The sequence below is a fragment of the Vicia villosa genome, linkage group LG1 (assembly GCF_029867415.1).
Source record: "Vicia villosa cultivar HV-30 ecotype Madison, WI linkage group LG1, Vvil1.0, whole genome shotgun sequence".
In the NCBI taxonomy this organism is placed as follows: Eukaryota; Viridiplantae; Streptophyta; class Magnoliopsida; order Fabales; family Fabaceae; genus Vicia; species Vicia villosa.
Window position 1 is genome coordinate 4,524,957 of NC_081180.1, and position 24,124 is coordinate 4,549,080.

General features: G+C 32.9%; 2 protein-coding genes, 1 long non-coding RNA gene and 1 other non-coding gene across 7 annotated transcripts; 1 reads left to right on the forward strand and 3 right to left on the reverse strand.

Annotated features, from left to right (window-relative positions):
• Nucleotides 1–2,995: 2,995 nt before the first annotated feature.
• LOC131599958 (pentatricopeptide repeat-containing protein At4g21190-like) lies at nucleotides 2,996–4,543 on the reverse strand. Of its 2 annotated transcripts, XR_009282962.1 has the most exons (4): nucleotides 4,380–4,543; nucleotides 4,146–4,245; nucleotides 3,820–3,963; nucleotides 2,996–3,489 (listed from the first exon to the last, which is right to left on the reverse strand). XR_009282962.1 is itself a non-coding variant. In XM_058872196.1 (3 exons), exons 1-3 carry the CDS (start codon nucleotides 4,299–4,301, stop codon nucleotides 3,244–3,246), a joined length of 546 nt encoding a protein of 181 aa, XP_058728179.1. In that variant the 5' UTR covers nucleotides 4,302–4,371; the 3' UTR covers nucleotides 2,996–3,243. The 2 variants fall into 2 exon arrangements, 1 of the variants encoding a protein (XP_058728179.1); XM_058872196.1 differs by lacking the exon at nucleotides 4,380–4,543 and having other exon boundaries at nucleotides 4,146–4,371.
• Nucleotides 4,544–5,094: 551 nt separating this feature from the next.
• TRNAG-GCC (transfer RNA glycine (anticodon GCC)) lies at nucleotides 5,095–5,165 on the reverse strand. The gene has a single exon. It is a non-coding gene; the product is annotated as a tRNA-Gly (tRNA).
• A 9,178-nt stretch (nucleotides 5,166–14,343) lies between these two features.
• LOC131635498 (uncharacterized) lies at nucleotides 14,344–14,958 on the forward strand. The gene has a single exon (XM_058908825.1). It carries the CDS (start codon nucleotides 14,344–14,346, stop codon nucleotides 14,956–14,958), a length of 615 nt encoding a protein of 204 aa, XP_058764808.1.
• Nucleotides 14,959–20,705: 5,747 nt separating this feature from the next.
• Nucleotides 20,706–22,527, reverse strand: LOC131599969 (uncharacterized). Of its 3 annotated transcripts, none has more exons than XR_009282969.1 (4): nucleotides 22,268–22,527; nucleotides 21,700–22,158; nucleotides 21,516–21,599; nucleotides 20,706–21,131 (listed from the first exon to the last, which is right to left on the reverse strand). It is a non-coding gene; the product is annotated as an uncharacterized LOC131599969 (long non-coding RNA). The 3 variants fall into 3 exon arrangements; XR_009282968.1 differs by having other exon boundaries at nucleotides 21,220–21,599; XR_009282964.1 differs by having other exon boundaries at nucleotides 20,706–21,599.
• Nucleotides 22,528–24,124: the final 1,597 nt, after the last annotated feature.

Here is a 24,124-nt window from a genome sequence, read left to right on the forward strand (position 1 = left end):
ATTCTTCCACTATCTTCTGAAGCAACATCTGATGATGAAACTACAGATCCTTAGTCTCGTTTTTGTTTTCTCCTTTTGCCCCTTCCTTTTTGCATGTTTGACAAAAGGGGGAGAACAAGCTTGGTCCCAAGCTTTGTTTTGTTTATTTTATCTCGTATCTAGCAGTTGCTCACTAGGATCTTTTTGTTTATGTACCAAAATATTGATGTCAATCAATTGATGTATTGATCCTCAAACATTTACAAATAAATTCACTGCTATCTAATTAATATTCTGTTCAAATGCTTTAATGTTCATCTACTATATATATGTACTAACATTGAGGGGGAGCATTTGCCCTTTCAAAGTATGCATCTTTTCAGGGGGGGGGGGGTTTCAAAGTCTTGCCTCAAGGAACTAAAATAAAAAGTTTGTCACCATTCAAAAAGGTGGAGAATGTTGAAACATATTTTGTTAGTATTTTGAATATTACAAACTATTTTATTAAAGAAACTCTGAGTTTATTTCATCAATTAATCAATCTAAATATTTCATGGTCTCTATCAAAACAAAGATCTAATATTGTATTTCAGACTTAAGTATCAAAGAACAAGCTTCGAATACATATAAGTAATTCTCAGAATATCTATAGTAATTCTCAGCATTACCAAGAATAAATCTCAGAACAAGTCAAGAGTTACTCTCTCAGAATTACCAGGAGTAATTCTCAGCATCTGTCCAGAGTTACTCTCTCAGAGTTATTAGGAGTAATTATCAGCATCTGTCCAGAGTTACTCTCTTAGAGTTACTAAGAGTAATTCTCAGAAATTGTCCAGAGTTACTTTCTTAGAGTTGCCAAGGGTTATTCTCAACAAGCATCATAATTAGTCTTTGAAGAATAAGTCAAATGTCAGAATTACCAGAAGCCAACACTACTCAGAATAAGACCAAGTCTTGCCAGCATAAGACCAAGTCCTGCCAGAATAAGACAAAAAAATTCTCAACATTACTCAAGTAATTTTCAGTACTTATCATACACATATTTCAAGGGTTATTCTGGTATTTGTACTCAAGCTTTGGCTCTATAAATAGAAGTCATACTCTATGCTCTCACTACCGAATTTTTGCAGTACACAAAGAAAGCCAAAATCATAAAGCCAAAGTTATCATTCATTTTACAAATTACTTTCAATACTCACTACCAAATAGTGAACACGTAAATTTTAGAGTTATCATTCTAAACTCAGTTCAAATACTCACTGCCATATATAGAGTATATAAGAAACACATTGTAAACATTCTAAGACTATACAGTATATCACATCTAAGATATACAAAACCAATTATCTTGTAAGCTGTCTGTAAGCTATATCATTCAGAAGTGTAAGCCTAATAAGGCTAAGAGTACATAGAAGGAAAAGTTGTCAGAAGAAGAATTTATAAAAGGAAAATCTCACAAGGTGTGAGGACTGGACTAACCAAGTTGGTGAACCAGGATAAGTTTTTTGTGTTCTTTTCTCATAATATTTTACTTATATTATTCACTACTATATTTGATCTCACACACTAATAATTCCTAGTTAACAAAAATCATTAATTTATTACATATAATACTTCTTTCTTTAAGCAAATTTTTAATACATAAACAAATTTAAAAAGGGACATAATCCAACACCCTTGTTGTGTTTTACCTTTTTCCATCAGCAAGCCTGCAAATACACCAATTGATCCAAGTGCGAAGTTGAAAAACGTAAAAGAAGATATTTCGGTTGATATGAAAATGTAGCAGAGATTAGTTGGAAAACCTATATACCTCTAATATATTAGACCTGATGTTGCTTTTATTATTAGCTTAGTCTGCTAATTCATGCACCGACCAACATAAATTCATTTACAAGTAGCACTCTAAATAGTACAATATTTGAAATGAACACATGGTAGACGAATTTTGTTTAAAAGAAATGGGAGTTTGGGTCTTGTAGCTTATACTAATGATGTCGACTATGTAGGTTAATTGTGGATATGAGATCAGTTACAAATTATTGCACTTTCTTATGTACAAATCTTAGGACGTGGAAGAGTAAAAAACAAAGTGCAGTATCAAGATCTATTGTTGAGGCCGAGTTCAGGGTAATGACAGAGGGATATGTGAATTACTTTATGACTACAATTGATCTTAAAAGATTTGAGGAAAAAATGTAATGAACCAATGAGACTTTATTGTGATAATAACTTTGCTTTTAGAATAGCCCATAACACAGTGCAACATGGCGGAACCAAATATATTGAAGTTGATAAACACTTCATTAGTTAATAATCTTATTTGCACTCCATATATCTCATCTCAAGACAACATTGCAGATCTTCTAACAAAACGGAAACACAACAATGACTTTGAACGAATTGTTTTCAAACTGAAATGAAATACATTTACGAGCCTCAGAGAGTTAAAAATAATTTATTTTATTGTTGTTATTTTTAATATTATTATTGGAAATCGATGTTTGGATCTTTAGTAAGACTAGTTATGTTTGTGTGTGTGTGTGTGTGTATATATATATATATATATATATATATATATATATATATATATATATATATATATATATATATATATATATATATATATATATATATATATATATATATATATGGGAGGGGATCGTTTGACACCGGTGTCAAACATTATTTGACACCAAATTCAACCCGTTGATTGTTACTAATTCAATGGCTAAAATAAATTTCCTTAAAAAACTCATGTTAGTTTTGAAATGAATATATCTTAATCTTTAGATTAATAATAATAAGCAGATAGGAATATCTCAATATATAATATTGAGATTCTAACCGTTATAATAAAGGAATAAAAAAAATAAAAAGAAAAATAATAGCCAAAATGTAAGAGAAAAAGAAATATGAAAAACAAATGAGTAAAAGAAAAAAGGTAGAGAAATAACAACAACAAAAAAAAGATGCCAGCCTGCAAAGGGAAGATAGCTTGAAGCTTGAAGTATACTGATGGTAGAGAATAGCATAGAAACGACTATTGAGTCCTGCTACTTCATATACTGGTGCACAAGTCTAGATTCATAAAATTACAAAAAGGAGAATTGCTTGTTGTATCTAGGAGTAATTAATTATCATGGTTTAAGCATTTGAATACAATACAATGCAAATATATGACCAACAATATAACACAAACCTGCTAAACTATTTCCTAATCAGAGCCCTCAAACTCCAGTATATTATGCAATGAGCAAACTTTCAAGCTAAAGCACCCACTTTTACAGTAGATACCTCAAACATCTTGTCATGCATGCCCCTTTTACAGTAGATAGATATCATTTTATCAAAGAATTTACGAGGCAAGCTTTCCGTGTACTGCATTAATAGCTTTGTCCAAAGCTCTTCCACTTCATCAAGTCGGTCATCCTCTGCTAAAGCATTAATTAATGTGTAATAGCTTCCCATTGTCTTTCCTTGACCCTTGCTTAGCATCCATTTTGTTACCTATAGTGTCATAAGTAACTTACATAATTATATATTAGTTCAGAAGCAATCCTGACATGGAACATAAAGTTATAGAAGTCACGGGAAGAATAGGGGAAATAGTAATAACTAAAATAAAATTCAAAAAACAAACTAAATTTAGGCTGAACATCTATCTTTAGAGATATCAAAGCACTAGGTCAATACAACTTAAAAAGAGACGAGTAAAAATAAATAAATAAATCACTGGTGTTGCAATGGTGGATCGCAGAAAATAAGAGTTTACTCAAACTCTGCTACAATAATGAATCTAAAAAACCATAAGGATGTAATTTTTTTTTTTTCAAATACCTGTATTATTCGCTTCCATTCTTTCTCGTATTCTAGAGTCTTGACAGCCTTTTTCACTGTAATTAATGGAAACTCTAGCTCCCAAGCGACATAGGTAACAAGAGCTCCATAAACTTCCTCTTTGACATTTGAAAGTTCCTTAATCTGTATAAGACAGTAGAAATACTATTTTTCAAGATATGCAAATCCTCCAAGGAAAAATTAGCCAGAAGTATAAAACGAGCGTACCACTATGACAATTGTCCAGTTGTAAAACAAAAAACAGGATCTTAAATTACTAGGTTAATGATAGAAATGAATATACTCCAATGGAAGGCAGAACTTACAGACTGTACAAGCTTAGCAGCCTTGGAAATGGTTCCAATTTTTTTTATTGGTCTTCCAAACGCGAGGATATCTTGGTCATGGAACTTTTGCAGCACATACCTGAGATAAAGAAAATTACACATAATCGCCACACTCTTATATCCTGGAGCAAGCATAATTTGTGACTAAGAATCTCTCTTAAAAATTATGGTTTGTGTATTAATAACAATCTCCCTTAGGAATTAGGATCTTACCACAATGCTTCTTGTACTTGATGGTATTTTAGTTTCTACAAATGTTTTTACAATGAATAGTGGAAGATTAGCCAGGGCAAGTATCCTGTGTGGATCTGAAAAACTCTAAAATAATATAAAACGCAATTAGGACATAAGTAATAAGCAAGAGATGCAAACAATCATAGGATATGAATTACTTTTAGCATTACAGAAGCACTTCTTACGCTTTTACAGATTATTGATTGCCTGATTGGTTGCGGTGGGAAACTCCTGCGATAATAACAATAGCTCGTGTGAATTTCTTCATAATAATCATAATTAAGATAGGTCTAGTCCAGCTAGTTCTGATTCGGAATATGTTTAATATTCCAGCATTTGTATCACTACAATAAGTCAATAACAGATACTATGGAGCCACCCTGACATAATAAATACTAGTTACCGATCTTTAGAATAACCAAACACGTTAATGTTCAGCTTCTAAGCTATGTAATGTAATGGTTTGGTCGAAAAAGCCAAAAGCAGTCCCGGTTTGGAGAGATACAGGCTATAATCTGTGGCAAACTATTTAAGATCATCTTAATTGGCTTATTTAAGCTTGTGTATTGGTATAAAGAAGCTTAAGAGTGTTTGGGATAACTTATCTAGCAAACAAAACCTAAGACCACAAATATTATAGGAAAGGTGATGTTACCAAACACCACAAATATTATCATCATAGCTTCTTCATATTTGCACCAGCCGGGAATCGAACCCGGGTCTGTACCGTGGCAGGGTACTATTCTACCACTAGACCACTGGTGCTTTATGTTTAATCAATTACAAAAACTTGTAAAGTCGTTCAATAAATTGTTTGTCATTTGAGGTTTTCTTTGGAGAATCCTATTTTAACTTGTGCATATACATTGGACATAATCTAATAAGTTTGATAGTTCTGTTATAATCACCAACACGAAATAGACAAAGAAATGTCATAATGGTAAACCAATTCATTAAGAAAGAACCGAAAAGTAATCAATAGTTCAAAGAGAATCATCATGTATGCATATACATTTTGAACTCACAATAACAGATGAATTTGAATCCTTATGCAAGCAAAGTTCTTTCCCATTTTTATCAATACTGGCCAGATGAAGTTCAGAAAGTGATGTTGTTTTCCATGAGCTGTTCTTGCTTTCACAATCATCAGATACAGAAACTGGATGCCCTTCACCTGAAGCAGATAAGCACTTTTTAGAGCCACTCAGAAAGATTTGAGAACCATTATAGCTCCATCTCTTTTGATTCTTGCAGCTGTCAATTTCAATTTCATTATTTTTATTAACTTGTGCACATTGACCTGTTAAAGGATGGTACATCATGTATTCTTTGGAGTTTTTGGATGTAGGATCTGCATTTTGAATCACAAGAAAAATTCAATTTGAACCGATATTGTCATTAGCATAAATATATATTATTGCCCACACGAACACAAAGACCCGACACGATAGAGACATTAAAGATACTGACACCGATAATGTTAAAAACATAGGACTCCAATAATGTTAAAACATAGCACAGTGAAGTCACTACATATATGATTGTATTTGAAAATACTTGTATAAAATGTATGATATGTGGTGTACTAATGTTATACGGGTGTCAGACAAATATTTAAAAAGAGTCGAAGTAAAGAAAGTAAATATTTTATTTGAGAATACTTGTCTGACTTTTCTGACATATATCTGACTTTTCCGACACATGTCCTACAACAATTTAAAACAACTAAAACTTTAGAGTTGTTCTGCACTGAATCTATTTTCATCATACAACACATGGTAATGTGTTGGTCGACTACGTTTCGGAAGAGTTCAATTATCTTGGATAAGTTATGTTTTACTGTTGATGTTGGCTAGACTTTTTTGGGGGCCTTATTTTGTTTGGATATGGATAAGTTATGTTTTACTGTTGATGTCGGTCGGAGATTGAGATACTTTTGATGTCTGTATTTTTATTAGATTGATGTAATTTTGTTTTTATTATGTTTGTCACTATTTGTAAGATTTATAAGATATTTTCTTTTCATGTATTATATAAACCATTACATTTACATTACACTACTATGATATACTATGGAAAAATCATGATTCTTAACGGTTTCCAGCAAATGAATACACTATTAGAAGCAGAATTTTACCACGAACTAGATTCTATAGGTTCGATTCTATAAAAAGTTTTTAAAATATATCAACAATTCTTCTGTAGGTTCGATTCCCACAAAAGGCAAAAATTCTACTAGAGAGGGGGGTAGAGAAGATCGTGAGGTAGCAGTGTCGGGATTGTCTTGTGAGGGGCCCAGACTGTTATAAAGGTGATGGTCATAGACGAAGGAATGGTGAAAATTGAAAAGTTCTAAAAAAAAACAGATTTAATGTAAGAAGATGAATGGAACCCTTTCGTTAGACAAGAATATATTGTTATCCAATTGTCTTTATCTCATAATGTTGCTTTTAACATTGTAAAGGAAAATACCACAGCTAGTCTTATGTGTTAAGTGAAAATCCATAATTCAAGTGTTGTAGCTGATTACCATATGGTGTAACTGATTATAACTATGTGAAAAAGTTAAAGTAAGTGATTTTGTCGAGAGTGTAATTAGTTACTCATTCGCAATAATCGATTATCACTATTATATTTTTATTTTAGAAATAGGTGTAACCAGTTATAAGTTTTGCGTAATTGGTTACAGACTGTTAAATTTCTGTTTTGGCTTTGTTACTTGTATCATAATCTATTGTAACTTTTTGTATAAACACCCAATGGGTATCCTAATCAACTGTTAATGCAAATATGCATTTCTCACCCTTAATATACTGTTTCTATCTCCCTCCCTCTCTCTTTCTCTCTCTCTCTCTCCCTCCCTCTCCATACTCAATTACTCCATTTTCACCAACCTTGTAATACCAAGTTCTAACATTATGACGATTCTTTCTAAAATGTATGGAAAAATAGTCGACCTTAAATAAAGTTCAGTTAATAAGGCATTTGTTTATGCTTCAGATGATGGAGGCACATTAGTTGCACAATAAATCAAGGAACTCAATATTCTCACTACCCAACCGAGTTTAGTGGGAATCAAATTTAACGAGGTACAAGTATTAATACTTTTATCTTCCATACCAGATAAATAGCAGGAGTGCTACTATTACGTTTGTGAGTAGCTCGTCGGAAAGTCAAAAGATGAAATTTGATGATGTTTGTGATTTGGTTTTTGGTGGAGAGATCCTACAAAAAGAGTTGGGTAAATATTCATCCTCTTCAGTATTACATTTAGAGTAAACAGTAAGAAATTCAGCTAAAGAATATGGACGTGGTAAATCAAAGGAAAGTTGATCCAAGTCCAGAAATCATCGTAATTTCTATAACTGAAAGACTATCGAGTGTTGAAATTATGGAAATAAGGGACACTGCAAAAATCATTACAGATTCTCGGAGACTGCGTATTATTATAAGGTATAATTCTAGTTCAATGTAGTAATATCAGAAAGTCCCAAATATCAAACTCGGAGACTGCATATTATCATAGGGTTTAAATCTTATATCAGTTAAACAAAGGGGGTAAGGGAGGTCTTTGGATTGGTTTGTTTAAAAACTATAAAGCAAATAATACATTTAATGGCGTAGAAAATAATATGATGAAATATATTATGGATTAGTCAAACTTTAAATCCCATTTTTATCCTAAATTGACCTTGTTATAACAAAATTCTATTATGTATGATTATTGGTTTCTTAGATTATTTATCCATAATTACTTAGGGAATAAACCTTTAGTATTAAATTAATTCCTAATGACTATTAGTGAATTATAAATAATACTAAGCATTAGATTAACAGTAACAATACATTTTAATGGTGCAATCCTTAGGCATATGTGAAAACTTCATCCATGAGCTTGAGCTTATATGAAGATGTTTCAACTCAGTGCGGGGCATAAATCTTGGAAACCTTCTCTTAAGCTTTTATTTGATCTCTTTTACATGGCCCGTACCTCTTGAGACAAACTCTGGGATCAGGGATTGATTTCCCTTTGTCCCAATGTCCCTTGGTTTGACTCTTTTACCAAAGATTGGGATAATTTTCTTGAACGTTTCATGTTGGTGAAACCTATCATACCTGGGGCTCATTTTGCATTCTACTCGTCCTCGAACCCAATTGGGTTTGCTCGCTCTTGCAAGAGTGGATTTTTAAAGTACTGGTCTTGAGTTCACTTCTGCCGACCCCTTTCTTTTTACCATACCGAGACAAGTTCTTTATCCTCCGAGCAAGTAAAAATGAATGAGGATTTTTGCTCTTGGTATCAAGGGCTCGACTATGATGAATGATTTAGCCATGGAAAAAGTGTCTCCTTCTCAACAAAAGAAGAAACATATTGATACTTGTGCGATTATCAGTGCTCCCGAACATGCAGAGAGACATAAACTCTTTTGGTGAAATTATATGTGTTATAAGAGTAAATGAAGAGACATAATGCAATACGTTACTTTTTCAAATAATTCCACTCTTATGTGCTTCAATTATGCTTCCTCTAATCTATGTTGTTTTTTTCATTTTGATTTAATTTATAAATTATTATAAATTTTCTATTTAGCAAAAATTTTCGTTTGTAAGTCATCAAGTATATGCCTTTTTTTTGTTACAACAAGACTAAAAAAGTAACAAATTAAACTCTAAAAAAAATATTTTTGCACTGTCAACCATAAGAAATCGACTAAGTCTTTAGGGAGAAAAAGTGTGAACAAGGAGGTTTTGGTTAGAAGAAGTGTCAAGCATGATCACAAATTCTACACAATGGTTTCCTTCATGAAGAGTTTGAGCGATTCTTAATTGACCATTTACACATATAATGTCCTCGATGTCTTGAATAAAAATAATGCATTTATGGTATTTATTAGTGGAGGTCTCGATAAGGTTGATATATAACACATTGTTTGTTTGGAAAGATAAATCATTGATGACCATGTATTTTATGATTGCAAGACCCTGTCTGATGACACGAAGTTCCTCCTGAAGGATATATGAAAAATCTCACCGCTAATCTCCAAATGAATTGTAGACGATCCATCAAAACTCAGCTCTATTAGGTGTCATGAGACAACTCCCATAAGCATTTATGATAATTCTAAGAAGGGGGCGAGAGTTTCATTTGATGAGTATTTCGTTAGTGTGCTTATGATTTCGCTTGTTGAAGCAAGAGAGAAATGAGTCCTCCATGTTGTAAGAAGCTAGATAAAGGAGACATAAAGGAACGTTGTCATAAGTAGTAGAAGTGAAGTTTATATTCTTGCTTGCCCATAAAATTCACGTAACAAAAAGACTGTAAGTTGTAACGAGCGCCAAATATGTCGATTTATCCAATTGTTGCCATCTTTATTTACGAAAGAAATCCACATTCGAAAATTCAAGGTCCTGCCAGAGACTCTTGGATGCATAATAATCGTATATACATAAAAGAAAATACTCATCTTCTAAACTATAAAAGGTGTAAAAAGTTGATGTAGTTATATTATGGCAATGCAACATGAAAAGACTTGGGACTGAGTTGTAAACGACTAACCAAAACAATTTTTTTTTTCCTGAGAGGCAAAGGTTTCAAATCTAAGTCCAAGAAAAAGGGAAGTTATGTTTTGATTACTCCATCATCTAGTTGTTAAGAATCAACATGTAACCACTTTTGTGAGTAGTTATCATTTATATAATTGAGAAAAACATCTTTTTTAGGGGAGAATATGGGTGATAAAGGTCTAGAAAAGGAGAGGGCGGTATTGAATAGACCTTACCTTAAAAAAATTATTTTCAAAAAGGTTTTCTAAAAAATCACAGTTCTTCAAAAACGAGAAGCGAAAAATTTGTTGCGTATGCGCTGGATTCGATATTAGATGTTACTATATGTTAAAACAATATAATGAAGTATGGAGTTATGAACAATTTATTCAATACATGAATTAATCAACTAAAAATATAATTTAAACAGGGTGTCTAATAGAATTTTATTGATTACCTGAACCAATCTAACATTATTGTTACAAACAACTATAATTGTAAGATAGATAATCTAAGTGACTTTATCACTACCAGACCTACTTTACTCAACAAAACGCTATGAACAAAATAAACCTAACAATGTGCAATTTTTAACAAAAACGATAAAAATCTAAACATGCACTTCTATACAGCAAATTAAAAGGAGATAAGGAAAGAGAAGATTGCATTAGAGTTTATACTAGTTCATTATATTCGTCTTTAAGGTGGATGGGGTAGCTCAATTGACACTTGCTAGTTGGGCTAAGGAAGTTGTTGGTCCATGGTTCAATACCTGACAGCAACATTTATTTGTAAACAGGTTGTTGATATTCATAAATCAACAACTTTAAAAAAAAAATTGTCAATTTAATTGAAAATATTACCCTCAACCACTCCAAGGCCCCAAATACATACACACTTTTCAAATAAAATATTTAACTACCCATCACAACATTCTAAAACAAGAGTGTAATAGAAATTATAAAAAGTCAAATACAAACTTAAAGTGTTTTTGACAGAAACATCTATAATATAAGAAAATTTACTGTTCTAGATTTCACCAAAATACCCTCTGATTATCTTAGTTTAAATTAATATTTTTGGGGCAAATAATATCTTTTGCTGGTTTCTTCCAACCATATAATATTTTTAGTGGGCCAACAACAACATAAAGTAGATTAAATATAATTCATTCCCCTTTGCCCGTTATTATGATTTACTTTTTAGCATACCACTTTTCTCCTCTTCACGACAAAAGCCCGCGCCAAAGCCTAGAATTATGGTCACATGTACACGCTACTTCATCTATTGTCTTTTCATTTCTATTTTTCCTTGCATCCTTTGGCCTTCATCTCTCTCTACTCATTCTTCAACCTCTGTTTCTTCTTTGCTGAACCAAGGCATAATCCACCACTCTTCTAAACTTTGAATTAGTTTTCCACTTCAACATGGCAAGAACTTTTGAGAAAGTGAAAGACAACAATGAAACAAAGGAACTCTGGAAGATAGCCGTCAGATGCCATCACAATAGACACTTGTATTCAAGAGTAAATAAAAATTTGAGATGATACTGGTTGATAAAGAGGTGAGTTTAAGGTTTTAGGGTTTTTTGACTTGAATCTTTGAGATGACAATTGTTAGATTTAGGGTTATTTTACAAAGTTGCAGATAATGGTTTTTTCCGTTGATGTTGGGTTGTCGGTTTTAAGTTTTAGAATTTTTTTTCAAACTTCCACATGTTCACAGCTGAACTGGACTGGTTTTAATGTGAGCATTTTTCTGTTATGTAGCAGGTCTTGAATGACATACATTAGGTTGTCGTGTTTGCGAGTGGCGTTGATACATCTGCAACTGAAACTAAAGGAACTATTCTCATTCAATCATTTACGGGTGGCGTGGAATTTAAGAACGACAACATTTGGAGGGGACAAGGGAAAAGGAGACAGTAGGGGAGGGGAATGGGACAGTGCTTGGTGAGGGAGAGAAAGAGGTTCAAAGTTGGTATCAGTGGAAGAAAAAGTGAAAAGAAAAACCATGAAAATAGAGGCACTAATAATTATCTAAAACTGTCATTGGTAGAGCTTTTGTTTGGAAACTATTTTAGTATTTTAATTTAAACTATAACACTATGACAAGAACTATTTTATTGATTTTGATGCTGTTATTATTTGATGGACATGGTTTTTCTTTTGTAGTTCATGGATTATTTACTTTTGTTTTTTAACAAGTACGGTTACTTTTGTGCTTAATGCTCTTAATTTTGAGTTTTTGGTTTCTATAGCTAGAGAAGTATTCAAAAACTGAAGAGGCTAAAGTAGAGGAGCTCATCAAGGCTGTACTTGATTCTGGTGCCAAAGTGGTTGTAAGCAGAGGGGCAGTAGGAGAGATGACTTTACATTTTTGCGAGCGTTATAAGTGAGTGAATTTTCATGTAATTTGGTGCTTTTTAATTGCCTCATGATACCTGTACATAAAAAATGAACTATGAAATCATCATTTTCAATTTGAATTTTAAAGTCATTTTCAATTTTATAAGTGCGTGGTTTTCTTACCCAAAATTAATGCTTGCAGGCTTATGGTTTTGAAAATCAGTTCTAAGTTTGAATTACGTCGATTTTGCCGTGGTGCCATTGCTATGTTGCGTTTATATTTAAGCAGATATTTGGATTCATTTATTTTGAGAAATAATTTGATACGTTTAAAATTGAATTTAGTTGGGTATTTTGGCATGTAAAATGAGATTTTCTTCCTGAATAAATTTTATTTTAAATTGAAATTTTTAATTTTTATATTTAAACATATTCTAGATTTTACAATTCAAATCATTTTTAAAGGTTTTCTTATATCACATATTTATAGTACAAGTGGAAGGTTAACATAAGAGCAAAAATATATAATTTAATATAAGAGCAAAAATGCTATTCATTAAAATAAAATTGTTATAAGGTTATTTATTAGGCTATTCATTCTAGTGTAATGATGAGCTTTCAATTTGCACTATTTATTTTAAATGTTAAGACAAAATTTAACTCACAATTGAATTTCAACAATAGCTATATTAATTTGATATTTAAGTTTCAAGAAATAATTTATATTCTAACCATTCAATTCATCTATATGAATTGGAAAATTTTAAAACACTGTTGAATGTGGACCAAATATTTTAATAAACAGTATTATTTTTATTTACGGGAAAATGTATTATAGATTCAAATAATTTTATAAATTATATTAAAATACAAAAAAATAATTTATGGTTAATTCTAATATTTTTGTAAATGATATTATTTTTATATACGAGAAAAAAATACTACTTATTCAAATATTTTTATAAATGATGTCAAAACAAAATATTTTTGTTTTATTAATTTCTTAATTTGTGTACAAATGCGCGTAACAAATCAGTACTCGTGTATCCTCACGGGTACTTTCCATACACTTTGACTCTCTTTTAGTTTCTCTTTCTAATCCTACATTTTAGTTGTTAAATAATTATTAAATACTATGTAATTTTATTTTTAAAAAACCGCTTATAATTTACTTTGAATAAAAATATATCTGTATTTCAAATATTTATTTTGTTCTCATTAATGTATTTTTTTTATAAACAACAATGACTATTTGTAGAAATAATGCACGTGTTCAACCAGAACCCTTGCGTACGCACGAGTTTGTTATTAGTTTTGGAAAGAAGAACTTGAGTCATATATATAACTTTGGACTTTCTCTTCCTTCACTAAACTTAGAAATGTGAAATTTAAAAGAACTTTAATTTTATATATAGTATTGGACCATCTCTTTCTTCATAAAACTAAGGGTCCGTTTGGTAGGAAGTAAATAGAGGGGATATTTATAAATATATGTGTTTGGTTCATTTTTTACGAGGGGAGGGGAGGGGAGCAGATTCTCTCCTAGACTCACTTTTTGCTCCCCTCCAAATTGGGGGGATTTGGAGGGGAGGGAAGATCATAATCAAAATTTTATTATTTTCCCTATTTTATCCTCAATTATTATTTTTAATTCCAAGGTTGTCCTTATTTTAATTATTAAAGACTAGATTTTTCTGTGTTATTTCACATTTCATTTTTCTTCTATTGTGCGATTACTATTTGGGCGTTGTTGCTCTCAAGTGAATTTTTTCCTTTTTAATTTGTTGAATTTCCCTTTTTAATATTATGTTTTTTTTATATATAATAATAACATCCTTTCACCTATCGCTTGGAAGAATGTGTGTAGACCGAAATGTTATGGGGGGCTGAATATTATTGATATAGAGTTGTGGAATAAATTGAATCTGATTCGCCTTCTCTGGAACTTAAGTGGTAAAGCGGATTCGCTCTGGGTTCGCTGGATTCAAGCCTATTACGTCCGAAACAAAAATCTGATGGAAATCGGTACCAGGTCGAATGATACATGGATCATGAAAGCTGTTATGATGCAACGAGATGAAGCTATAAAGATGCAGGAATGGCAGGAAATTAAAGAATGGGGAAAATTCAGCATGGGTAAGATGTATAGAATTCTTCAAACCTATGGTTCAAAAGTAGAATGGAGAAATTTGCAGTATAACAATAATGCTAAACCTCGATCAAAATTTATGTTCTGGATGGCATGTCACGAGAGGTTGGCGACGAAGGATAGACTTTGCAAGTTTGGTTTTGTGAAAGATACAAAATGTGGTTTCTGTGTAAAAGATGAATCAGTTAATCACCTGTTTTTTGAGTGCGAAAGTTTGAAAAAGGTTTGGAAGGAAGTACTCGCTTGGATCCAGATTAATCATAGTCCTGGTGATTGGAATGATGAAAGAAATTGGTTAGTTCAAAATACGAAAGGAAAGGGTTCTTGTGCTGCTATCATTAAAATGGCAGCCACCGAAACCATATACGCGTTATGGAAATACAGAAATGCAAGAATACTCGGGGATGATATAGATATCGATAAAGTAAGGAAAGATATCATAGATACTCTGGTGTATAAAGGGTGGGAAAATAAAAAACTCAGAAATCACATAGCTATCCTTATGCTTGAGGATTGATAGATTGTTTTGCTGAGATTCGTTCTGTCCTATTGGATAGTTTTAGTTGCTGGATCCATGTGGGATCGCTTGTAATTAACTTATTTTTTTGAATAAAATTACAGTATATTTTCTCAAAAAAAAAAATAACATCCTTATCCTTATATCAGCTCTTATTTATAATATATAATAGTAATAAGATTTTTTATTATATTATTAATAATAATAACAATATGCAATACATTATGTTTATATTATAAATAAAAATTTTAAGTTTAATATTATTTGTCCAATTTTTTTAACATTCTAACATTATTTTATTTATTTTAAATTATATAAATTGTTTTATTGAGTTAGATGAATCATCAAGATCAGATAATGATTTGATTTGCATTGAAGATCTATAGTTCAACTAATGTGTGTTGTTGTTTACTGTTATAGTATGATTTATGAACGAATAAGTTTTTTTTTTTGAGAAATTTACTCAATACTATTGTTATTTATAATTATTTTTACGAAGTACACATAACAATATTTATAAGGATAAAAAAGTAATTTGATTTTAAAATCCCTCCTCTTCCTTTGTGAACCAAACATACATGTGGTTAAAAACCTCTCCCCTCTCCTTCTTGAACCAAACATATATTTAGTTAAATTCTCTCCCCTCCCCTCCCCTCCCCTCCCCTCCTTTGAACCAAACGGACCATAAGCAATGTGAAATTTTTTTAACAAATATATTTTCAACCAATCCCAAATAAAGCAATATATAAAATTAGACCAACGTCCAAATCGAAATCTTAGAAATCTTAGAGGGACGTAACAACTTCAGTCTTTAGCGTGATTATTATTAAAACTAAAATCTTTTAATTTTTTTCCAGGCAACATTAAAAAAGATTTTGTTTTTCACTTTTCAAAAACGTCAAATTTTAGCTCCATTTTGAAGTGTGTGATATATAATAATCATACATATCTTAGAAAAAATTCAAAATAAATTTATTCATAGATGTACTTTCTTAAAAAATATGATCAATATGATAACAATGAAAATATCGCACATAAAAATAACAATCCTCAAAATGAAAATAATTTGATAATCTTTCCATACCTCATTAATGTTATTGTTGGTATAATAAGGATTAACATAATTCTAAGCAAATAAAATTAAAATTTATAAAAATAATTTGAATTTTGATGAAATAAAAAGTACATTTGAATAATTTATTAGAAAGTGTGCTGTAATAATTTAAATTTAATATTTTAAATTATATATATATATATATATATATATATATATATATATATATATATATATATATATATATATATATATATATATATATAACGACTTTTAAAATCCTAATCCAACACTTATTTAATAAAATATAATATAATTTCAATTCAATTACTATGATAAAAAATTATTCATATTTAATTTTAATGAACTAAATAGCTTAAATTAATTACAATTATTATTATTTTATCAAAACTAATATTAGAATTATTTGATTAGACTATTTTCTTCTTCTTATCTTATATCCAACTAAACATAAGAGAATTTCTTTACCCACCTCCTAACCTTCTTGGTCACCTCTGGTGAATTTATCAAAATACCCTCTGTTTCGAAAATACATCTCCCAAAAAGTGCTTTTATTAGAAAAAAAAAGATGTTTTCGGAAATGTATTTCCGAAAACGTGTTTTTTTTTTATGAAAAACACTGATTTCGGAAATGTATTTCCGAAATAAAGTTGTTTTCCAGAAAATTGGTGTATTCGGAAGTTCATCTCCGAATTCACCCCCCTTGAAAAAATTCGGAAATGTACTTCCGAAATAAGGTCTGAACAGAATAAAAATAACAAACAACAACGATTCGCTTTATTTAATCGGATGAAGATTACATCGATCACATTACATAAGATTAAAGTTACATATTGTTAAACACGGGTAGGTGAGGATGAGTCAACATTTTGATAACGTCGTCCCCCGATCTTTGAAGCTCCGCGTCCAACTCGATCGGACCCTTCGAAGAAAATTGGTCGAAAGTTGTCCACAAAACCGCTAAATCTTCGTCGTTCTTCATCTCAAAATGTGTGAACTCAACGTCTCCGTCGTCGTTAAGCGATGGCGAGCGGTACTCGAGCTTGACAACCTTTCGATTTTCCGGATATTGCAATAGCGTGTTGAGCGACGTTATCAACTCCGCAAACGCGTGTCGCGCGAGAAGCGGAATTGGAACGGCATCGGGTAGCCAGTGGTGAAGTAGACGAATGCTAGGTGGGGGTAGGTTTGTGTCATTTGTGTTTTCTGGTGTGAAGAGAATGAAGAAGAGTGTGTTGTATTTATAGCGAAGCTCCGATCATTTGTAAATTGTTGCCGAACATCAACCGCATCGATCATCGATTTAACGTCGATAGCCAGATCGCTACTAACGTTAGCTACTACGTCGTCGTGCACAATGTTGTCCGGATGTATCATACCTAACATATGCAAAAATTAGCAAAATTGGCCAAAACTGTTGTTTTTACTGCCAGGGCTTATTTCGGAAGTACATTTCCGAAATTCGTTAGGTAACATATTTCTGAAATGAACTTCCGAACCATCGTAGGTTTCAGCAGAAAATTCATCAATCAATGTAGTGAAATAGGGGATGAAATGAGAGATGTTTACCTCAAATTGTAGCTTTCTATGCTCCCTTTAACGTGATCAACGGTTTTAAACTTGATTTTGAGACGAAAAATGGATGGAGATTGATTGAGTTTTGGAGAGGGTTTGGAGAAGTTTTGGAGAAAAAATGATAAAATAGTGAAGGATGGAAAATTGTATATGCAGATATTTTTTCGGAAATGAACTTCCAAAATACACCCTTTTTTGAATTTTCATGCATTTCGGAAATGCATCTCCGAAAACACCAAAAAAGTGGTGTTTTCGGAGATGCATTTCCGAAGTAAAAAAAAATCTTAAAAAAAATTACTTCGGAGATGCATCTCCGAAGCAGGGGAAAATGGGAAATTTCACTGGGGGTGACCCCCATAAGGAGGTAGGTAAAGAAATTCTCAAACATAAATGCCTTAATTAAAAATCAAGTTGGACGTTATTGTTAGAGTTTTATCTTTAACACTCATAATTATATTTGTGACTTTTAAATGAATATTTCTACTTTGTTACGGATAGTTGTTAAATATTTTTAAAAAAGTTTTGCGGTTTATTTTTGTTCTCTTTTGAGTAGAAAAAATGAAATGTAAAGAGAAGTAAGATATTATTTTAGAAAGTTTCTCATCCAACCCCATGCATTTTTTATACACTATGCAAAATTCTAATTTTGCCTCCAGTTTATATAGATGTACATCCGAAAACACTTCATATTTTGAAAAAATTTGATTCCTTTCGTAGAGGCATCTACGGAAGCGTATAAAACAAAAGAAAACACAGTTAATTTCACCTTATATTCAGTTTAGAAATACTTTCGTAGATGCATCTACGGAAGCACCCAATGTTTTTGGAACAAAGGTACTTCCGTAGATCCATCTACAGAACAGTCTGCTATTTTTTGAATTTTTTGAATGTATTGTAGATCACCCAATGTTTTCTTGTTGCTTTATTATTCATAAATATACACCGCTAAATTCTATATATGTTTATCAGGCTTGTAAATCAATAAAGGAAGGGTATCTACCTAACGTTACTTTTGTAGTGGTCCAAAAGAGACATCACACTCGTTTCTTTGAAGTTAATTTTATGGCATGTCTGTCATATCTTACTCTCGCCAATTGAGAGTTATTTAAACAATCATGCATTTAAAAGACAAGAGTAGGTAGACCAATAAAAATACAATATATAAATAATGAAAGTCAAAGTGTCGAGTACATCATCAAATACATACAAAAATAAAATATAAATACATCATCTAATATAACTACTGAGTATGCCAGGTGTCATCCTGCGTACCATCCACTCTGAGTCCACCAAGGGCTATGCTGGCTCTACCCCTAGCATCAAGTGTTCCACGAGTCCTGGCACGATGTCAACAGTACAGAAATACACTCTCTGCCAGTCTGATCATATCATCCAGCACACACCTAAAAGCAGTCTCGTCAGGGAATAAACCCTCTGCAATGGCTCTGATGCCCCTGTCAGCTATCTGACGACATAGAGGTAGAAGATCCTGAGTGTGGTCCAACTGAGCCTGATGCGCACGGAGAATCTCCTCGTAGACTGGTCTGAGCGGACCCCCATCTGCAGCTAGAAGCATGTATGGGTGTGAGACTCTGTAGTACCAAGTGATGTACCCCTCGACACAGCTCCAGTCGTGCTCTGCTCTCGTCGCCCGTGTCTCCTTAGGGACCATGTGATGCTCCCAGTCTACAAAGACCTCATCTAACTGCCTGCGGGTCATGACGATAGGAGCTGAGACAGTAGAATCACGGGGTATCGTCTGCTCATATCCAAACTGACGCATGACGCGTTCCGGAAGATAGCGTACAACAATGGTCGAGCTGGCGACCAACCATCCATAATACAAAGCTATCTCGTCAAACAGAACCGTCTCCTGGTGCTCATCATAGAAGCAGTACCTGATGTCTTACGCGGCCATCTGGTCAAGACCGTGCCTGTAGGGATCAGGCACCTGATTCCTTCTAAGGGGGTGAAAGCACTGGCACGCGGCATGACCTCTGTGTACTCCTCTACCTCTCCCCAGCCAATAATGTTTGCGAAGGGTTGTAGTATCCAACCCTGAAAAAAACACGATTATTTTAAAGTACTATAAAAAAAATAAAAAAATAAAAGAGTATAAGATTGTTACCACCAAAAGAGTACAGCTGCCCGCAACTGTCCTTGTCTTCCACAAGCATCCCTCTCAAAGTCTGTGGTAATTGTACGCCAGTATAGCCGCTCCCCAGTTGTATTCATGGATACATGCTATATCCGATAAGTACGTCAGGTAGGCGACATCTGTGTACGTCGAGCTCGTGTCCATAAAGAGTTGAGTGCCTATAAAAAATAGGAAGTAGCATCTTAGCGCTCGCTGTGTAGCCTGCTCCAACTCGTCCCCCTCAGCCTGCTGTGCCGCAGTGATCTCCGCAGCATATTGTCTCTACAGGAAGCTAAACCTGACATGGGGCCCTCGTGTCCTCTCCACCTCCTCAAGGGCGTCATCGGGATCATCCCTAGCTCAACAATCAACATCTCCTGAGCTTCTGCCTTTGTCAGCCTACTGTGACAAAGGAGGGTACCCTTGATAGGTAGATGGAGTAGGCATGCCACATCATTTAGGGTGATGATAATCTCATTGTGGGGTAAATGAAATGATGATGTCTCAGGATGCCATCTCTCCGCAAATGCCGTAAGCATACCATTATGTATAGTATGGTAGCCGAGCGTACAGAGGTCCCTCATGCCTGAAGCTGCCAGTACCTCCTGAAACCATGGTTCGTCAGGCTGCGCGAGATCTTTAATCTTCCGCCCATGGTTGTAGAACCTCAGGGGATCCCTACTCTGAAATTTTTAAAAAATTCAAACAGTTAGTAATAAGTAAGGTCAGAACTGACGAAAATAAATAGTAATCAACAAATAAAAGGCACATGACGAAAATAAATAGTAATCAACAGATCCTGCATCGCCCGTCACTGGCACAGACACATAAGTAGGAGTAGAAGGCACATGAGTAGAAGTAGAAGAAGTGCTACGACAATGTCTGAGGAATGGTGGCATCTGTGAAGCACCCTCCGCACCATCCCGGGGCCTCCGTGAAGTAGTAGTAGACGGGGAAGAATGTTATCCGTTGAACTTGCACATCGCTAAGCTTGGTTAAATAAAAATCTGCAATCTATATTGATTGACCGATTATTATAGATAAAGAAACTCTTTGAAAATAAAGGATAACCTACTCATAAGGCGGTCGACAACAGCCAGATTCAATTGGACTCAATTTGTGATGAAGCCACTGTCAATTATCACAGACTATAAATTCATTCAATTTCACTTGATTTAATTATTAACAATGAAGATATCTTATTTGTAATCTACAAAATAAAATTCATAACTAAATGACTTCAAATATCTAACTTTTATCAAATTTCATACCATAGAAATTGAAAAAAAGAAACAGGTTCCCATCTTTATTGGTTCCTTCAAACCTTCTGAATCACATCAGCTCGTTAGTAGAACTTGGTAAAATTGTGATTCACTTACACCATCCCTGTACAATTAGTAGTTCATTTAGATTTCATCATTTAGATATATCATGATATTATTTTTTAAAATACATATAAATTAAAGATACAGACGTATAAAATAAAATCCTTTGCGGCTTCCGTCTTGTTGCCCTTCTAAAGGGAACCAACAAATTTATGCAAAAATAGGACATGAAGTTTAAAATGGTATTACTAAAAGTTGAAATCGCGCGCGTGTGTGTATATATATATATACCGAATCATGTCACCACTAACCATGCCACGAACAGGATCGTGCCAAGTTTTGTACAAATCTTGTATAAGTTCTTGTCTTTGAGGTTGAGCACAAAATAAACCTATCATTGATCATGAAAATAACTTAAAATCAAGAATAAGAGATAGATTATAACCTTAAGTGCTTTGTTGAAAGAAAAACCATGAGCCTTGATGGGGAGAGAGATAAAGCCATTCATTAAATCACTAAAGGCAAAACCCTGAATCATTGATGGGGAGAGAGATAAACCAAGAGCTACAAAATCAAACTCAAAATTGAAATAACTGAGAAATCAAAGTTGCCAGGAACAAAAGACAAACCAGAAGGTTGAAACTTGAGTGATCTAGGATTAATAGTGAAACCAAAAATGGTACCAAAACCTCTTCCTCTAGTATTGCTATTACTCAGTTCGGTTTCCATGATGACAGAATAAAATCTCAAACCGCGGCAACTGCTCATTACTATAATGCAATTCTGATTTCACCAACATCGCCCTTTGATTCTTCGATCCTAAAAGTTGAGACTTGCATATCTAAACAGAACTATAACTCCAATATCAAAAGTCAAAGAAAAACAAAATTTGGTAGAAAACTTTTGGGATAAACGGTTAAAAAATGCAACACATCACAAAACCAGCCATGTATTTCCTTCAACCAAATCCACAAATCTATCTCATAACCGTAACAAACCTTCCGTATTCATCATCGTTCCATACCCTAACTCCACTACCTCTATTTGCAAACTTCTCCGACTCTTTTTCTCCAAATAGATCTAATAATCTGCACAAAAAAAAAACAATCACTGAAAAACCCTAATCTAATAAGCTGCAAAAGTAAACCCTAATCACAGACAACTCTATTTTCATGAGTTTCAACATATCAACCCCACCGCTTGATGCTGTCTCCGTCGTGTGCCTTTTCAACACAAACTGATTCGCACACCATTTTTTTCCAGAACCATAAGCTAGCGCCGATTTACACTTGAACTCCTCTGCCTTCTCAGACGCAATTTAACGGTTGTGATGGAAAGGCATTTAGGTTCATAGAAGAGATTCAGATGAAATTTGAGTGAGAGAAAGATGTGGAATGTGAAGAGAAGAAACAGAAAGAGAAAAAGCGAGAGTTAGAAATGTGAAGAATAGGAACAACGGAGGAAGAGAGAGGATAAAAAATTTGTGGAGGAAGAAAGAGAAAATGGCTAAAAAAATTCAAAAAGTGATGTGATGAGACATTGGTGTAGGTGAAAAAGCAGAAAAAATTTGTTTGTATTAGTTAGTTTAGAACCAAAGAGAACAAAATGACATCAGCATTTTGTTCAATCATGAAAATCAAAGACATAATTTAGTAACCATGTAGTTATAATGAAATTGAGTGACATCTTTGGTTGCATAAAGTAATTTTTGGACACAAAATACCCTCATTTTGATGAGGTGGAGGGCAAAGAGAAAAGGTTAAATTGGTGTTTTCCAGAGCCATTAATTTTCTTATATTATAGATTGTACTTTATAAGGAGAGAGAAAATGAGGTAGTGTATTATGTTGTAGAAAGTTGGTGGACCAATGAGAGTGGAACACTTGGTGCAAAAGGTAAAAAGGTGAAGGGTTATTTTGTTAGTTACCAAATTGTCCATTTTGTAGTGTAAATTTATTTTGAGAAAAGGGCAATTTAGAAAGTTTGGTCAATCTTTTAATATATGTTAGATAATAGATAATAGATAATAGATAATAGATAATAGACAATAATGTGCATGAATTAACCTTTTTGTTATTCATGGTATTTTTCTTAAACAAATTTTAATACATTGCATTAAGCTATTTCATTTTTTTTTTGGTAAAAATCCATCTTTCCAATCTATCCAACTGGATTCTATGAACATAGCTAACATTAATTAGAAATGTACATCACCCAATGAACACCTTAAGTAGGTAATTAAGCAATTTAATTTTTTATTTCATATAAAAAAAAAGAAAAACAAGACACCGAAAATTCATAGCATGTCTTCTATCTTTCAATTTCAGTTCCACATATAAACAAAATTGGTTGGGTCGGTTACAGAGTGTCACTTTAAGTCTTAACAAACGTAGTACATCTACCTTAACCATTTTTGTGCTGTTTTGTTTTTTTCGTTTTCTTCAAACTTTAAACATTCTCCAAAATTCAATTTTGATTTATGGATGATTCTGAACTCTGAACTATTGTGTAGATTGTTTTTGTTTCATTTTGATTGAGTGATGGCTCTTGCTTTTGTTGTTAATAAGGGTACTACAACTACATTCATATGGGGTTCTTGTTCAAAACCACAATTGGGTTCTTTTTATTCTGGGTTGGTTATTGGGAATCTGAGATATGAAACTGTGAACAAATGTAGTTGTTTCAGTGTTTCAATTTCAGCTCAACAGAGAGCTGCCATTCCTGTTGAAGATCAAAAGCCCTCACTTCATTCTGCTTATCAGAATCACTCCATGGGCTTTCACACAGACATCAACATGCTTCCCAGTGAGTTGTTCAAACCATTCTTCTTTTCTTGTGCTGTCTCTTTGCTCTATAATATCATCATTGACTTGTTAATATTATTATTTGATCCATTATGAACTTGTATATCTCCAATTGAACTTGAGGGAAATGGTTTTTGCTAGGTGTTTGCAGAAAGGCTGTAGACTAATTACGATTTGTGTTTGTAATGAAATGGATGAAATTTATGATTTCAGGCTTTTCCTATTTTACTCTAGTTTTAGCATGATGATGT

What these genes read in the sequence shown, in the direction of transcription:
- LOC131599958 (XM_058872196.1), bottom strand. Translation starts at nt 4,301, where the DNA reads ATGCTTGCTCCAGGATATAAGAGTGTGGCGATTATGTGTAATTTTCTT. An exon ending in CTGCTAAGCTTGTACAGTCT is followed by an intron (nt 3,964 to 4,145) that starts GTAAGTTCTGCC and finishes TGTCTTATACAG; the next exon opens with ATTAAGGAACTTTCAAATGT. An exon ending in AATGGAAGCGAATAATACAG is followed by an intron (nt 3,490 to 3,819) that starts GTATTTGAAAAA and finishes ATGACACTATAG; the next exon opens with GTAACAAAATGGATGCTAAG.
- LOC131635498 (XM_058908825.1), top strand. Translation starts at nt 14,344, where the DNA reads ATGAAAGCTGTTATGATGCAACGAGATGAAGCTATAAAGATGCAGGAA.